The sequence below is a fragment of the Phaeodactylum tricornutum genome, chromosome 18, assembly GCF_000150955.2.
Source record: "Phaeodactylum tricornutum CCAP 1055/1 chromosome 18, whole genome shotgun sequence".
In the NCBI taxonomy this organism is placed as follows: Eukaryota; Bacillariophyta; class Bacillariophyceae; order Surirellales; family Neidiaceae; genus Phaeodactylum; species Phaeodactylum tricornutum.
The window spans coordinates 544,816-561,897 of record NC_011686.1 but is presented as its reverse complement, the minus strand read 5'-3'; the positions used below and the strand labels follow the sequence as shown (position 1 = coordinate 561,897).

At 48.9% G+C, this 17,082-nt stretch overlaps 4 protein-coding genes across 4 annotated transcripts; 3 read left to right on the top strand and 1 right to left on the bottom strand.

The window, feature by feature from the left end:
* Window positions 1–162: 162 nt before the first annotated feature.
* PHATRDRAFT_48674 (predicted protein) lies at window positions 163–2,046 on the top strand (the record flags this gene model as incomplete). The annotated part of the gene is made up of 1 exon (XM_002183208.1): window positions 163–2,046. The coding sequence occupies one exon, from the start codon at window positions 163–165 to the stop codon at window positions 1,858–1,860; it is 1,698 nt and encodes a 565-aa protein (XP_002183244.1). The 3' UTR covers window positions 1,861–2,046.
* A 791-nt stretch (window positions 2,047–2,837) lies between these two features.
* On the top strand, window positions 2,838–5,672 carry PHATRDRAFT_48673 (predicted protein; the record flags this gene model as incomplete). The annotated part of the gene is made up of 1 exon (XM_002183207.1): window positions 2,838–5,672. The coding sequence occupies one exon, from the start codon at window positions 2,838–2,840 to the stop codon at window positions 5,670–5,672; it is 2,835 nt and encodes a 944-aa protein (XP_002183243.1).
* Window positions 5,673–6,973: 1,301 nt separating this feature from the next.
* PHATRDRAFT_48672 (predicted protein) lies at window positions 6,974–10,871 on the top strand (the record flags this gene model as incomplete). Its single annotated transcript, XM_002183206.1, has 1 exon — window positions 6,974–10,871. One exon carries the CDS (start codon window positions 6,974–6,976, stop codon window positions 10,343–10,345), a length of 3,372 nt encoding a protein of 1,123 aa, XP_002183242.1. The 3' UTR covers window positions 10,346–10,871.
* A 2,328-nt stretch (window positions 10,872–13,199) lies between these two features.
* On the bottom strand, window positions 13,200–16,275 carry PHATRDRAFT_29758 (predicted protein). Its single transcript, XM_002183085.1, has 2 exons — window positions 16,106–16,275; window positions 13,200–15,953 (listed from the first exon to the last, which is right to left on the bottom strand). The coding sequence occupies exons 1-2, from the start codon at window positions 16,174–16,176 to the stop codon at window positions 13,337–13,339; spliced, it is 2,688 nt and encodes an 895-aa protein (XP_002183121.1). The 5' UTR covers window positions 16,177–16,275; the 3' UTR covers window positions 13,200–13,336.
* Window positions 16,276–17,082: the final 807 nt, after the last annotated feature.

The window sequence follows — 17,082 nt, the reverse complement described above, 5'->3', positions numbered from 1 at the left end:
CTAAGCATGGGGCAATGTTAAATAGAGCTCCGTTTAAAATTTTGCGTTTTTGAATAATTGCGGCTGGGTTTGATCCATTTCGTTGTGTCGACATTGAATGCCACAAGTACGGGAACCATTGGCAAGGCCGAATATTAACCATACTTTCTTTCCATCACGAACATGAGCGACTCGACAGTGTTGCATAGAACATGGCGCTGCCTCGTTGTTTACTTCGCGGTTTTCAGCTGTGCCTCCTCGCAAGCGCGTGGCTTTTCCTTGACCACAAAATCGCTGTGTCAGAAACAAGCTCACCGCATGGATTCTGATGCTCGTCCGCGGAGATGGAAAACTCCTACCTTTGCCGCAAATGCTTTTGGTGAAGCGGAAACGAGATTTCTGGATCCTTCACCACCTCAATACAGTCCCCCACTAAGGCTGTTTGACACTGATGCTTCTACTACTCTCGCAGCAACCATGAGGGAGCTAGAGAATGCATGGTCCCAACCCGGAACGGCTGTTTTACAGCGTGTGGAAGATTGGGCCAATCAACTTTCTCAAAAAGCGCTGGGCTATCAACGGCAAGTAGAAAACGCTTGGGGCAAGGTTTCCGACGCCGTGTCACAAAACCGGCAATTTGGCGAAAGTTTATGGATGAAAACGGGAGAGAACCCGCAGTTTGTGAAAAGTCTGCTTGGCAAGCTAGCAAATACCCAACACGAAGAAGTCCGATTTGATGTGCCAGAAACGGCAACTGGAGAACCAATAAGGTGCAGCGACGACACGCGGCTACAGCCACATTTGGAGAAGATCATCCGTGTTTTCGGCACTGCTGGGCCGGAACGACACCAACACCAAGATAGATACTTAGAACGAACGATCCCCAACTTCTTCCAAATGGTTGGCTCTACTGCGAGACACCTTATGCAGGCTATCTTCAACAGCATTTGGGGTGACCCAGACATCGAAAAAGGGGTTCCGGGATGTGTGATTCAATTCGCTGCTCTATCTGGTGCTGGAGCTGCATTGGCATGTGGTGCATCCTGGAACTTGGCTTTCCTTGGAGCGCTGTCAGCGGCTTATGTGTCTGTGACGGCCAGCGGCCTAGGAAAGTTTGTACGACTGTTTAGTAGAACGCTTTTGTGGGTCTTCGATTTTATCCCACCCTTCTTTGGCGCGATCAGGGAAAAAAGTTTATTCGTTGGGCATCTACTTTCATTGAAGCGACGAGATTGGCAAGAGCAAAGCGAAAGAGATTTCTTACAACTCTCACCACAAGCACTTATTAGCCGTGAATCCCTAGAGCATGATGTTGAAACGTGGAAAGCTGATTCGTCTGCCGCTGAGCTGTCGCCCTCCGTAGAGTTTGCATGGGGAAATACGAGTACCAAGGAAAACGAACCCAGCCTGCAAGCCGACAGGGCAACAACAGCACAGAAAAAAAATTCGGGAATCGATTCACCGCGAATAACTGGGCGAAAACAGTCCAATGAGGTTCAGTGTCAATACTTGATTGCCAGTGAAGTAATTCATACAAGCAAATCGGCGCTCGAAGAGTATGTCATCCCCCGTTGTGAGGGCGGACACGTCGATACATTCCAGGGTTCCCTGGTTTCTCCGAAAGAGTTCCACTTGACAGGCACACACGAATCGAAGAACAACAAGAAAGTAAAGATCCAATCATCGAACAAAAAGCTCATAGTGAATCCTGACAGTATTGAGTTTGAATCCTTAAACGTTCGTCAAGCCATTGAAGCGTTCCTCCGCGACAAACTTCAACAGAAGCAAGCACACACGGATTCAACGGAAGCGTATCCATTGGGGGTTCTTACTCGTATGGCTGCCGGGGCTGTTGGAAACTTCAGTGGAAACAGGCCGTAAAGAATCCAGTTGGCAATCTGATAGTCATCCAGCTTTGCAAAATACTGCAAGGCGATGAAAAATGCCACCTATTTGCATTTCCTTTTTAAAAAGTCGAGCTGCTGTTTTGTATTGCCGAACGGTATGGAAGCCAGCTCGTCAACTGCATCCTATATACAAATATTAATAAACTTAGTATTGCATGATAGTTTTGCAACATCCATATGAGTGACGGCCGAAAACATGGGCGGGAGAACTCCCTGCCAATCTGTTTATGCCCACTCTGGAGCGCTAGTGAAAACAGCAGTCGCCGCAGAAATGCACCGGAAGGCGGGGAGCGACAGGACGACGAAAATCTGCCTTGTCGGGTTGGATGATCACCATGACGCTATCGAGGAGTTGGATGTAGACCAAAGAACTAAATCTCAAACACTCTCACAGTTTGACCCTGACACGAGGCACGAAAAGTGGAGCTGGAGAAAAACTGTCGTTAAGGACAGATTTGATAGGTCGCCCAGAAATTTATAGCCAAGAAAATTACATTAATGGGAAAATATTGAGGAGGCCGATGGGTACATTAAGTATTTGCATTGAATAGAACCAAATCTTATGTACTGTCGTGACAGATAATAGTGATGCAAGCTGTATTAATCTTAGCTTTAAAAATTATATTATACGTTTGGTCTCACATATATATAAAATAGTATTTTAAAAAGTTTTCAAAAGGTGGCTTAATCAAGAAAGTGAACTTCATTTATACTCAAACGAGCCAAAAGCTGTTCGAAAAATGCTTTGGCACAGGAAAACGAAAAGAGAAAGACACGCTTCGGCAAACTCCTGCCGACCGACCATAACCTTTCCTTTTGAAGAGGAGCTCAACAACAGAAACAAAGACGCTGATACGTAGTTGCTGTTGTTACCAGCCATTCGTGCATAGTTTAGTAGAAAGGCACTTTTTCAGCCTGACCGACAACGACGAGTGTTCGATCTCCGAAACGATGTACCCGTCACGCCAGCGCAAACACGTCGTCGTTCCGGGCCTTCTGATCATGACGTGCGTTTCCTGCCTTTTAATAGTTCTGACGATGGAACCCTTAAAAGATGATGGTACCGGTCGTGTAAGTTGGAGGCATACCGTTAGGGAAGGCATTGACTCTACCAGTAGGAGTTTAGACAAGCCTACCAACTTTGTTGAAGTCATTGGTAGGTTGGAGGATGCAGGCCCACTCGCTTCTACACCCGCAAACATACATCAAACCAACATTGAGGTAAGAGGCACAGTCGCCCCTGTTGTAGAGAAGAAAACAGCCATTGCGGCATCACCTTCCGACGATGATTCAACTGATAGTCTGGCAGTGCCCTTGTTGCGCCCGGTGCTGGAATGGCAAACATATCAGCAAGAGCACAGTGACGAGGTCCTCGAATATGAACTTCTGCATGACCGACTTGCTATACGCAATCGCCGATTCGCGGTTGTCCCCTATACCTGCCCACACCGGGTCGGTAACTTCTGGCACAATGCCGTGCATACCATTACTTGGGCCATAGTCCACAATCGTACCATTCTACTGCAACCTTACAAGCTTCAAGACCAGGATACTAACTGCCAAGGTCGCGTACTCATTCCATCCTGGATCCCGCTCTACGAGAAATGGCGGTTCAAATTGGCTTTGCCGAATCCGGAACCTTGGCCCATACTGACCAATAGCGTCAGTGAAAGTGGTTCGTCGGCACTAGAGCCTGCCCACCGAGACCATAACTCGATCATGGTGGCGCGCTTTCCGCAAATTCCGGATATAGACTCAAAGGAAACCAACATAACCAGATGCCAATGGGTAGAAGACCTTTCCCGTCCAAAGTTTCGCGACTACTTGAACCATCATGTCGCACAGAACAAGCTCAATCCCAGGTTGACATCATTTCTACCTTCTCGGATGGTTGAGCTCTACCAAGAAGGCGCTGATTTTTTGGACGGTATGCTATTCCATACCGTATTCCCTTTGTCGCCTTCGGCCACTGCTGCGGATAGAGTTAATGACGGCAGCACCTTCTCGGTAGCGCTTCATTCCCGGCACATTTCTCCGGGTGATGATGGCTCGTTTTTACCGAGTGAGATTGCTTGCCTCCAACACTTACTACTTAATCAAACGACGGCAACGAGCTGTCGAGTGGTGCTTCTGTCTGATCGCGATTTGTCAATCGAAATCATGCAGAAGTGGATCCACACCCATACAAATTGTACGGTGGTGACGGCTTCCGACCACAGGGGCAAAGCGGATCCCAACGTCACAACATTCCTTTATAAAACTCCAGCCGAGCATGGACCTCATGCTGGGCTCGGTTTCTTGGATGAAATCTCCATGGCAACAAATTCTGTTTTGGACGCGGTGGTAGGAGACCCACATCGTTCCAGTTTTGAAATCTTGCACAAGCTGGCCATATATCACCGCGCCACGGTGGACGTAAGTGGAGGAGCTACCAATGTCGATGCTGCTTCGACTCCCCTTCACTTTTGCGAATTGCCCTTGAAAAAAGTCAAAGGCTACAACTATGGTCCCAATACGCCAATGTTTCGACATCCCAGGAATGTCGAGCCACTACCCGCGAAAGAAATACTAGACGTCTACATTGCTAGACATGGACACGACGTCATGCAGCGTGAATGGGAGGATCATGGAGAGCTTTGCGCAACGCGTCAATTCTTGGTTGTGCCGTTCGACTGCAATTCTTCCAGCACTGACTGGACTGGAACAAATCAGAGTAGTAGCAGCATGGACGACTGGTTAAATGGCATGGTGTGGGCAGTAATTACAAATCGTACCGCGCTGTGGACGTGTAGGACATGGTCAAGCAAATGGCGCAAATTTGTACCAAGGAAGAAGAACGAAGGCCGTCCCCAGTCGTTTCGAAATACTGTTGTAGAAAATGGTAACCAGCACGACAAAAAGCACCCTTATCGGACATTATGGAGACCACAACCGTGGATGACGAAATGGGAAACTTGGGCCAATCAAGTAAATGTGAAGGAGGAGTCTTTGGAAACGTTCTCGACGTTGCGTACAAGCAGGTTAGCACGCGTCCTCCGTTTTTCGTCTGATTTTCCTCCATTGCCGTTGTCAACCACAAACCCCAGGAAGACGCCCACTGGACACACCTCGCCAGCGACTGAGCAGAATACAGCTCTATCTCTCTGGCAATTCCGTTGGGATACCCTTTTCGATCAGGGTACAGACTACCTGTATGGAATGCTGCACAAGCATACTTTGGAGTGGAGAACGACGCAGCGACCAACAATTCACACAAGCGATTCTTTAAGTACAGAAGAAGCAGCCGGCTTCACCGTGGGATTGATTATGAATCAACCACCTAGGTTGATGAGCACGTTTACTGGAAGGCAAAGGATTAATAGGGAGCTTACAGACTGTCTCGATCGCCTACTACCCGTGACAACACAGGCCTCAACCACGAACTTGACACGAGCGATAGCATTATCCTCGTCCTTCTGTACGATTTTACTTGTGGGGTACCCACTAGACACTGTCATGGAGGAGTGGTTGCGTTCTTTTCGATCAAACTGTCGACTCCGTACGAGTCACAACAAGGAAAACCGTATGCAATCCTCATCGTTTTCGAGCAGCGGTCTCTCGCGATCGGACGCGGACTTTATTTCGCAAGCGCGGGATGGTTTGGTTGTATTCGCGGAAGGTAATTCACTCACTGCAACCGTCATCCGCCAACGAATTACCTACGAGCGAACGCAAGAAACGTGGCAACTCGGTCGCGTACCGATGCAGTTGTCACCACTACGAAGCTGCCTTTTGTCGGTTGGCTAGAGCGAGAGGGAGAGACCTTCAGTATACAGGATAGAGAGGAGTAGTACTAGACTCGAGGCATTTCGTGAGCAGAAGAGAGCGGTGACCCATTTGTTGCAGAACGGCAAAAGTCTAAAAAAATTATAGGTGTATTCTAGGAAAGCGATAGTTACAGCTAACGGAAAATAAAATTTATTGATTGAATTTACCTTCCGCGCGCAAAAACTTTATTCACAGTCAGTCAAATTATATGAGTATTTCCATCTTGCTGCTTGTCATCATCACAATTGCCCGATGTCAAGGGATCTCTTCATTTCCTTGATAGCTCTTGAAACAAATTCTCGACCGTCTTCCTTCTTATTTCTTGCCTGCTTTCTTGCTGCTCTTGGGTTCCTTGCCTCCTTTAGCCTTGGCATCCTTAGCATCAGCCTTTTTCTCGTCGGTCTTTTTGGGCATCTTAGGCGTTTCCTTCGGTGGAGGGAGTTGACTGGAATTCTCGTTGGTTTTATGAGATTTCTGTTGTGATGAGATTTCACGTCAATGTTGGCTCGGATCCGGATTGGCATGACCGGCAGGACCTCGAGGTTTTATTAACATTCTACCAAAGACCGGCAGGACCTCGAGGTTTTACTAACATTCTACGTTATTCCTGCGCATTTAGAGCTCCAGACTTCGTGATCGGCGAGTTCCTTCCTTCATGGTCACAATGTCAAGGATGTCTAACACTACTCTACACAGACTGTGAATCGTAAAAACATCAATCAATCAAGTCTTTTTCCAAGATGACTCACTGTTTTGTCGGCTTGAGGTAAAACTAGAGTTGACAGAATGAATTTGAGTTTTCCATTTTACAGTCAATTGAAAGGAAGAGCTCACAGGGGTTAGATAGGGTTTTGACCCTGACTCATGAGTTCTGGGCGTGGTGTCGCGCGTGTTTGTCTCGTCTCGGTTGATTGATCAGCAGAGGTGGAGATAGATGCCTGTGCAGTGGAAAAAGATACCTCTGTCCCGCCGTCGTCCGTTGCTGTCTCCTTATCGGCGTTCGTCCGATCTCGGCAATACTGTTGACGAAAACCAATCAAGGAAGTTACAGTTTATTGTTGCATTTCCCATTTTCGTAGACTGCATGACAGCCACTTGACGGGGAATTTCTGTACTACAAATGCCCACATTTTTCGTCTCTCAACACAACCAAAGGTAGTGGAATGGGAAAGGTAGCGGTGGCAAGAATTGAACTGCCACATTACCTTCTCAACATAATTTGCGTTTCAGCCCACAGTTCCGCAAGAGAGGTCGTTCTCGAGAGGAAAATGTGCGTCACAATGAAATGCTGCACATCCCAATCCGCAAATAGAAAAAGAGTATCGACGTGTTGGCTGTCGCCTTTCAAGTCGTCGCTTTTACTTTTGATATGGGCTTTGACTGTATGTCTTTCGCTCGGCTTTTCCTCCCGTCCGTTACTGTACAGTCCGCGTTTTTTCGCTTCTTCTATTGTGGTGCAAAAAGAACAGCGCATTACATCAACAAAACAGGCTTCAGACGACGGTATCGACGAAACCGCCAAATCTCTTTCTAAACCAGATTCAGCTTCGAAAAGAGTATCAGCCACAACAGAAAATAAGCTTATTAGAAATGCTCCCAATCGACCTTCGAATGGAGCATCGAAAAGACCCCTTCGGCGAAACACCCCTGCTGGTCGTCGTGGCAGTCCGGGCAGCAGTATCTTGCAAAACTCGAAACGACTGAATCAACTTCTAGTAGCCTGCGAGAGCGCTTCCGAGGTTTTGACACTATTGCAAAATACAAAAGGTTCCTTGACACAAAAGGCCAGCGGTGGTACAATGAACAGTGTAAATTTTTCCACTTCGATCCATCGTCTTTGTCGACATTCGCTTAACCAACGCGATACCCGTGCAGCAACGCTAGCCGACCCCCGGTTCGCCTTGTTGCTAGCGTCGACGGCCGAAGCCATGGTAACTATGCCATTCCAATCACGTGAATTGTCGAACATTGGTTGGGCCTTGGCGAAACTGAAGATTGTACCTCCATTGACGGCCATGCCTTTTGAACAATCCGACGACGAGGCCCTTAAAGCGGCCGCTCAAACAGTCCGTGACGGCGTTTTCAAAGCAGCCAAAGAGCGGCAAGAATCGGGAACACCCTCCAAGGCATGGATTACTGCCCTTTCACAACTGGCGGGTCAAATTTTGGATCGCATATCGCAAAATGTGGTCTCGACACAAACCGACGGCTTTCGACTCCAAGAATGGGCAAATTTGATGTGGGCTTGGGCCACAGCAGAACGAGCTGATCCGGTAGCCTTTGGAGTGGCTGTGGACAAGATGATTGATCAACAGCAAGAGGCGGATCGGACGGGTGAACCTAATCTTCGACCGCAGGAATGGACCAACTCTGTTTGGGCGTTTGCCACAGCACAGGTTTACGGAAAACACGAGAAGTTGTTGATATTCGTCGCGGAACTTATGGAACGAGAGTACGCATTTGTGCAGATGTTCAAACCTCAAGAATTAAGCAATACCGTTTGGGGAGTGGCAACCTTGCTCTCGAATAAGGAAGGAGCATTAACAGATGCGGAACAAGAAGCGGCACTAAGCATTGTTCGAATAGTATCGAAAGCTTTGCTGAAGCGATCAAACGAGTTCAAAACTCAAGAACTTAGCAACACTTTATGGGCCTTTGCCACTCTGGGCTTCGGCTTGAAGTCATCGGGAGAGCAGTCATTGAACAACTATGTCGTTTTAGCAAGCAATCAATTCGAAGAAGACAGAGAGCTCATGCAACAGGCTGTTGAAGCTGTAGTACTGGCAGCCTACCCTCAACTCGACCGATTTCGCTCTCAGGAGCTGAACAATCTTGCTTGGGCTCTCGCTCGTTTAGTGGATCACAAATCGGCTCTTGTCGAAAATATTTTGAGAGGTATAGGAATGCAGCTCTGCGATCGAAAGCGATTTGTGACACCGCAAGATATTGGTGCCACTATCTGGAGCTTGGCTACTTTAGAATTTTTTGATGAAGAGATCTATCGAGGCATTGCATTTCGTCTCACTCCTGACAAAGGGGGCAGTTGTAAACCTCAAGAGTTGTCAAACATAGTGTGGGCGATTGCGACTGCCGAGGTCCAAGTGAAAGATCGGGACGCTTTTGACACGACGTTGGTTCCAGAATCGAAGCGCCAGCCCGTGCGTGACCCAATAACCCGCAGTTTCGCCATTGCGGCAACGGAGCTCATGCGAAGGCCTTCTCAATTTAAATCTCAAGAAATTAAAGACATTTTGTGGGCATTTTCAAAAATTGGTATTCGCCACCCGAGCTTGTTCAAAAGTGTTTCCGAGCATCTTGTGGGGATAATCGGACCAGGAAAGCCTCGTGGGTTGACTGAATTCTCACCTCAGGGGTTAGGAAATACAGCATGGGCATTCGCAAGACAAGCGCAACTTAGTGAAGAAGCAGCCAATCGCCTTGGTGGTGCTTCACTGTTGCCTTCGAGCAACGGTCGCCTTGCAATTTACACAGCTTGCTATTTTGATATTGGCGAGGAACTGATTCACCGATTGTTTGCAGCTATCGCTGAGGCAGGCATCACTAAGCATGTCAATTTGACTAGTTTTAAACCCCAAGATTTGTCGAACACAGCATGGACATTTGCAGTGCTTGGTTTACGACATACAGCTTTTATGGAAGTCGCAATGCACGAACTTGAGCGGAGATTATCCCTGTTTCTAAAGGGAGAGCGGACGTCCATTACGACCTTTAAAGGCCAAGAATTGGCAAACTTACTGTGGGCGCTAGCAACGCTGAACATTCGAGTCGAAAACTCTCTTGAGATAGTAACTCCGTATCTTCAAGAGGTTTGCTTTGAAGGCAGGACTGGAATGCCAGTACAAGCGATAGCCCAAATTTTCAAACGCCAAGAACTTGCCAATGTAGCTTGGAGCTGTGCTGTCTTTGGCAAGTATCCAACGGCTTTAATGCAACTGTTATATGCTGGCTTGATTGGACTTGATAAAGAGTGTGATGCCGAGAAATTGTCAAACGTGTACGGAGACAAAGGTCTGCAATCGCAGGCATTGATGAGTTTGATCTATGTTCAGGCTTCTATGGATCGCGCCGGCAAAAGTACGCTGGGGCTTCCGCCAAACTTTCCTGACGCCTGGCGACAGTCTACTCCCTCCGAGGATGGTCAACGCATGACAGAAACGAACATAGAACTTTCTCTGAGTACAAGCAAAATCCAAAGAGACGTTTCCGCTGCTTTCAATCGCATCGGATTCAAGCACATAGAAGAGCACACTATTTCCATGCAGGAAATGGTAGTCGAATATGGGGTAAATTTTGCTCCACAACAACTTGACATTTTGTCAATTGATATTGCGAATGTACCAGAAAAGATTGCTATTGAAGTTGATGGACCTGCCCATTTCATCAACCTTATCGACAACGTTGACGAAAACGACTACGGTTCTACGAAGGCGCCCAATGGGAAACTAGAGTACCAGTTTCAATGGACCGGTGACCGCCAGATGATGAATGGCTCTACAAGCCTCAAGCATCGCCTTCTCGAATCGCTCGGCTGGAGAGTAATACATATTCCGTTTTGGGAATGGTACCAAATGGGGAGTGACGAGGAGCAAGGCGAGTACTGTCGAGACGCTCTCGATACCCTTGGAGAATAGCATGCGCCGACGAGCAACGCGATTTCGCTGTATTCCTTAGTACCGCTAATATATTCCATAGACAACCAATAGCGACTGTTCTATAGAGTGTAGAAAGGAGATGTAAACCAGTCTTTTAGAGATCAAACACAGAAGCGCTGCATCTCTCTCCGCTACTTATCAGCTTTACGTTTCAAAAACACCAACGCGGACGAACGGAGAATGATAAAAACTGCCAATAAGGCCAACCAGTACCACCAAACGTCATCCAGGTCAACGCTGGCATTGTCTAACACGCTGTCGCAATTCTGGTGGGCCTGATCCGAACCACAGTCACGGTCGAATTCGCCAGCCAATTCCAATTTCACAGCGTACGTCAAAGGCATGACGTATTGAAGCCAACGCAGCCAAACTTGAATAAGTGACTGCGCAATGAAGAAACCCGAAAACAAAATTTGTGGCACAAAAGTCATTGGAAGAAATTCAACAGCCAGTTTTGGATCTTCGACGCTGGAACCAAGAAGCATTGACATGGCAGTACCGGACATAGCCAATGAGTACAAGATAACGAAATGCATTCCAAAACGCAGGTTGTAGCCCATGAAAAAGAAACTCAAGAACGCCTACACCGTTGCAAAAAAAGATGAGATTTACAGTAACAGGTACAATTCTACCGGATCGTAAGCAAAAAGTAACGTACCAGAAGCATAATTTGGACAAAGGTCAAAAAGGCCTCCAGCGTCAACCGCGACAAAAAGTAGGAAAAGACAGTATAGTGATTGGTTGCATACTCGCGCAAAAGACCGGCCTTTCTTCCGGAAAGACAATCAGCGTCGGCAATGCGGTACCGAACATGGCAATCATGTTGGTGATTACCACTGCCCCAAACATCGATTGTGTATTCTAATTGTGGAATAACATGGAGTAAGTCTACCGCTCTGCAATGAAAAAGTATTGTATTCCATACGACTGTACAAGACAGACGCTGAAAATACGCACCACTGGATCTGACATGTCGTTGTCACCGACACGCAAAAAGATGAAACCCGTCAAGACGCCCATAAAGGTAGTTAGAGCGAGACGGGCACCAAGAATTTTCTTGACACGGACCAAAGCCTGAAAATCACGGAGCATAAGGTAGCGAATCTGGGTCAATGTTCCCACGAGTGCTGCCGAGCGACCGCTCTTCGATACAACACGATGCTGAGAAGCCGATTATTCCGAAGATGCCGACTCTTGCATATTTTGATCCGACACCTTAAAAAACCCGGCTTTCCTGAGATCGGTGACAGGGACAGTTTGCGTCACAGTCATTATGTAATCAGCAGGATTATATTTGCGAGGTAGTGCGTAACCACGAGCTTCAAAGTGATCCGTCACGCCTTCAGCGCTACCTTGATACATGATTTCTCCTTTGTTCATTATAATCAGACTATCAAACAAATCGAAGATATCAGACTGTGGTTGGTGAATAGTAAAGAGGACACTGGCACCAGCTGCCGCTACTTTGCGCAAGACCTGTACCAACTGCAGTGCCGAAAAGCTGTCCAGACCCGATGTTGGTTCGTCCAAACAGACAATCGTCGGTTGTGTAACGAGCTCAATGCCGACACTCGTTCGTTTGCGCTCGCCTCCGGAAATACCCTTGAGTAGCTGACCACCCGTGACTGTATCTGCACATGTCTCCAATCCCAATTCTCTTAACATGGTATTGGTCAGTGTCGTCAGCTCTTCGTTGGTGTGCGTTTTACTCAAACGCAACTTTGCCGAAAAACAGATGGCCTCGAGGCGTGGCAGAAATACTCAACGTGTCTTCTTGTTCAACAAAGGCAATATGTTGTCGAACCGAAACCTGCGCTGGATCCACAATTTGGTGGTCCAGTTTCACCGTACCCGATACTTCGATGCGAGACGAAGCTTTGGTGCGGGAGCGTCCCGCCAGCACATTAAGTAGAGATGTTTTGCCGGAACCGGATGGACCCATTATAGCGGTCGTCTCGGTCCTCGCTTCGCCCCAGACATTTCGCAAAATGCGCTTTTCCGGATTTTTCGGGCCCTGGCTCTTCTGTGTGTTGACGAAAAAGGAGGTCATGATAAGGTGAGAAGTTACAGCAACGGGCTTTCAGCGATCAAAAAACAAATACACGAAACGTTCAAACCCCTACTACCAGCATCCTTACCAAAGTCATATTGACATTCGTCCAACGAAGCGTCTTGCCTTGGCGAACCTTGAACGGCCCAACCAGTTCATCACCAAGGTTTCTGGCTGCGGGTGAGTCTTCCGACGGAGTGATCTCTTGGGGATCGTTGTCGAGAGTGCTGGACATCATGTAGTCGAGCTTTCATATAGGAAGTAAAAAGTTTGTTAGTATTCCCTGAGTGTGAAATAACGAAGAGAGAAGTTTGATCTGAAGTCTCTGTTCAACGAAGACCCTTACGTATTTGATGTGTGTGGTAGAGATGTGAAGCAAAGATGGTGGACAGAAAAGTCTGAAACGAATGGGTATAGAATTTAATTTTTGTGACACCGCTCACAGTCAGCTGTATCATTGACTGTGACAGCCATGCCCCTACCGCACATTACGTACAAATCTAGTTCGCAGTTTGGTATCCGGTACTCAGAACGTCAGCCGCGACCACATGACTCACGAACTAGGAACAAGTTGGATCAGCTGCACGGCGTCGGAATGTGTCTTATTGATCTAACGGCCCTATGCGCGTGGCGATAGTACTTTGATGCGGATTCACGCACTGTAAAGCACACTGTCCCATTTCTTACACAGCCAAAATACATACTCCGAGATCCTTTAGGAACAAAATGAACATCCCTTTGCTCCTTTCGAGTCTACGTCACAAGGAAAGGTTTTGTCTTTCGAAGCCTAGTTTCGAAATTTCTAGAGGTTCACAGTCTGTGGTCGTTTCGTTTCCGGTCGACCCGTAAACTATTGTAGGTGCCAAGCTCGACGAACTTGACTGTGAGCGCGCAGTAATTTGTGTAACGAATTCTGGACTTTACAATTTTTCCCAAAACTCCGCCTTGGCCAAGTCACTGGCTTTCAGGACTCGCAAGAACTTGCCGTTCGCCCGCATGTGTTCGGTCGTTTGCGCAATCTTGCGTGTACTGGACGGCAGGGGATGGGCTTGAAAAAACGTGTCGATTTCGTCCGCTCTTTCTTCCGAACAAAAGCCGCCGGCGCACATGACAATGCAAGCGTCCATCAAAGCGGGGTGTGCCTTTTGCAGCAGAATGCGAATGCGCTCAAAGTTTTCCTGGAAGAACTTCCAAGCAATCTCACGCCCCTGTTTTGAAGACCGGCCTACCGATCCCATGAGGTAAAAAAAGTCCTGCAACTTAATTTCACCCGAAAGCGACCATTCCATGGTAGCAAGTTTTAACGCATCGTCCTGAATGCACCCGAGCGAATTAAGAACATGCTTGCGCTCGGCGTTGTCCGATGCCGTGGCAAAGTAAGCTTTCACTTGTTCGTATTCCTTGGCACTGCCATTTTTTAGAACAATCTTGAAGACGGCGGTGCGCATGTCACTGGGGAGCGACTCTATATCGTTGGCGTCTTCCAGGAAAGCCTCAAAGCGCTTCTTCGCCTCTTGTTGAACACTCTCGTCGTCGTAGGCGAAGGCACCAAGCAGGTTGATCATAATCCCACGCAACAACTTAGTCAGATGCTCATCCGAATCGGACGCCTCCCAGCCAACCTTATTCATAAGATTCACAACCATAGTCTTGGCAAACACTCGAAAGTAGCCCGTCATGTTCTCGTCGTCCGAGAGGACCGCATCCAAGCCACCCAACGCATCCGACAGCCCTTCCCAAACAACGTACTCATCCTCATCCTTGTAACTTTTCAAAAGCGTCATCATGGCTTCCGGCGACATGTGACCAGCCTTGACAACAGCCATTGAATCATTCAGCACCCCCGCGCGATCAATTGCGCTCATCGACTTGGACGCAATGGCAACTAACATGCGTCGAAGCATTTCCACGCCCGGCAAAACACGCATCGGGACTTCTTGACCGGCATTGAGCTTGATCCACCGGGGCGCCGTGTCCTTGGGATCAAACGGAATCGTGACCGTGGCTGTGCGGTCGCGCATCAAGGTCATATCGGCTTGCGCCCCTGCGCCCGTGCAGGTCAAGATGGGAATAGTCCAAACCTTGTCGGACTGCATATCGGATCCATCCGACAAAAACCACGTCTGGTCCAACTCCAGCACAACCTTGTCGTCCGCAAAGTCTTCCTTCCGCACACGCACCAACGGAAATCCCATTTGCTCCGTCCAGGACTTCATCATTTCACCAATGGGCATGCCCGAGGAGGCCTCCCAGGCATTCCACAAATCGTACGTTTCCGTGTTTCCGTAGGCGTGTTTTTTCATGTAGGCACCCAGTCCGTCCTGGAAGGCAGACAAGCCAATTACGGCCTTGATCATGCGCACCACACTGCCCCCCTTGCAGTAGGAAATCGCGTCAAAGACTTGTTCCACTTCTTCGGCGTGTGCAATGGGTACCTGAATGGGGTGTGAACTTTGCAGAGCATCCAACCGCAATGCCGTACTCAAATGCCCCGTGGTGAACTGATCCCACATTCGATATTCCGGATACAGTACGTTGGTGGCCCAGTTTTCGGCCCACGATGCGAATCCTTCGTTGAGCCACAAATCGTCCCACCAGGCCATGGTGACGAGGTTTCCGAACCACTGGTGGGCGAGTTCGTGCGTGACAACCACGGCGACGCGTTGTTTCTGCATGGTACTGGCCTTGACGGGGTCAATGAGCAAATCGACTTCGCGGTAGGTGACGAGTCCCCAGTTTTCCATGGCACCGGCGGCGAATTCGGGAATGGCGACCATGTCTAGTTTGGGCAGAGGGTAGGGTAGATTGAAAAAGTCGTTGTAGGCGTCCAAGGCGCGGGCGGCGGCGTCGAGGGCGAATTGTCCCGCCGCGGCCTTCCCCGGCGGCGTGTAGACTTTGATGAGAACACCGTGCGCGGAGCGGGTCTGGAGGAAATCGAATTCGCCCACGACAAAGGCGAGGAGGTAGGTGGACATGACGACCGAGTCCATAAAGGTGACACACTTCTGCTGTGCGTTGATGGCGGTAACCTTGGCTTCGGGCATGTTGGAGAGACAGGTCAAATGCGCGGGTACGGTAAGGGTAACCCCGAACACGGCCTTGCGCGAGGGTTCGTCGACACAGGGAAAGCAGCGACGGGCATCGAGGGCTTCGAACTGCGTGGACACCATAATTTTGGATTGTCCCTGTATGTCGGTGTAGGTTGACCGGTAAAAGCCGGCCATTTGGTCGTTGAGGAATCCCGTGTAGGCAACGGTGAGTTTGAGTGTGGAGGCGTCGGGCGGAATGGGCTCGGGAAAGAGAAACTCCACCGTGGTAGCCTTGAGATTGACGTTCATTTGTTCCGCCGTCACGGGCGTCGCGTCGGGGCCATCCAACAAGTGGTAAGACGCGGTTGAGAACAAGAGTTCCTTGGCGTGCAAGGTAATCGACTTGTTATTGGTCTCGTTCAACAAACTACCGTCAATCCGGAAGGTAATGTCCACCGTACCCGTAAAGGTAAAGGCTTCTATATTTGGGGTCAGCGCCAAATCGTAACTGATTACAGCGAGTGTGTGTGTGTGTGAGGGAGAGCGTATGTATATACGTATACGTGTGTGTGTGTGTGTAGACGCGCCGCCACGAGGTTGGACCGAATAGCGTCGCGACCCCAACGCCTCCCCCCCCCCGAGACGCTGCCAGGCACTTACCGAGTGGGTACAACGTGTGCGGGCAAGAGGACCCGCCCCGCCGTCTTGTCGTCGTGGTTGCCGGACCCCATGTTAACGGTAACAGTGGTAGTTCTGGTAGTGGTGATAACTATAATGCACAGACACGATACGTACGGCCAGTTGACTCTCACAATACTACTAGCGAGCGCACTGTCGACTAATAGTTATTGTACGACTTGAGCGACTTGGGCTGGTAGTGAGAGAACAACGGGTTTTCCCAAAACGTGCGACGACGGCACGTCGTTGCGAAACTTCGTAAGCCTTCGCGTCCCGGGACTGACGGAAATCGTGACTCGGGAAGGAAAAGAGAAGATCCGTTGCGGCAAAGATACGTTACTGTTATACCGGGACAATCAGTATTCCGAATCCCTTCGGCCCTCGCCTTGCCACGACTCGCCTTGGATGGATTGCGCCATGCTGTGACTTTGGGTCCGACCCTCTAACGCAATACCGGAATCCTCTATAGCTCATCCTCGTTCATCCCCCCCCTGAAGCTCAACACCAAACCTACGCGTTGCGATAACCAACACCCTCGTTCGTTCCCCAGGGACTACACGGTACGATCTCCCTTTCCTACCATTCACCTTTAATGCGAGAAAAAGGACACTCGGCGCGCGGTCCACACGTATCCCAAGGCGAGCAAGCTCGGCCGACACGGAATCAATGGCGCAAGAGCAGAAAAAGGGTTTCACTCACTGCCGGAACACAATGCAGGAATGCTACGACGCGCAGTGACGACGCTTTGTTTTTGTATAGTTAGTTGATTTAATCCCCCCCCCCCCTCCCCGCCTCTGCCACAGAGGCTTTCTTCGCTGGATTCACAGGTCACAAAAGTTTACATACAATTCACGTATTGACGTAATTGAACTTCCAAAGGGCAACGTACAGCAGTAAACGAGCCAAGAACAGGCAAAAAAACAGGACCGCCAAATCCAGCGGCAAATAATCCTCCCGGA

Excerpts from the sequence above, each read along its gene's own strand:
- PHATRDRAFT_29758 (XM_002183085.1), bottom strand. The coding sequence starts at position 16,176 with ATGGGGTCCGGCAACCACGACGACAAGACGGCGGGGCGGGTCCTCTTG. Across the intron at positions 15,954-16,105 it reads GCACACGTTGTACCCACTCG|TTACGATTTGGCGCTGACCC; the intron begins GTAAGTGCCTGG and ends CGCTGTAATCAG.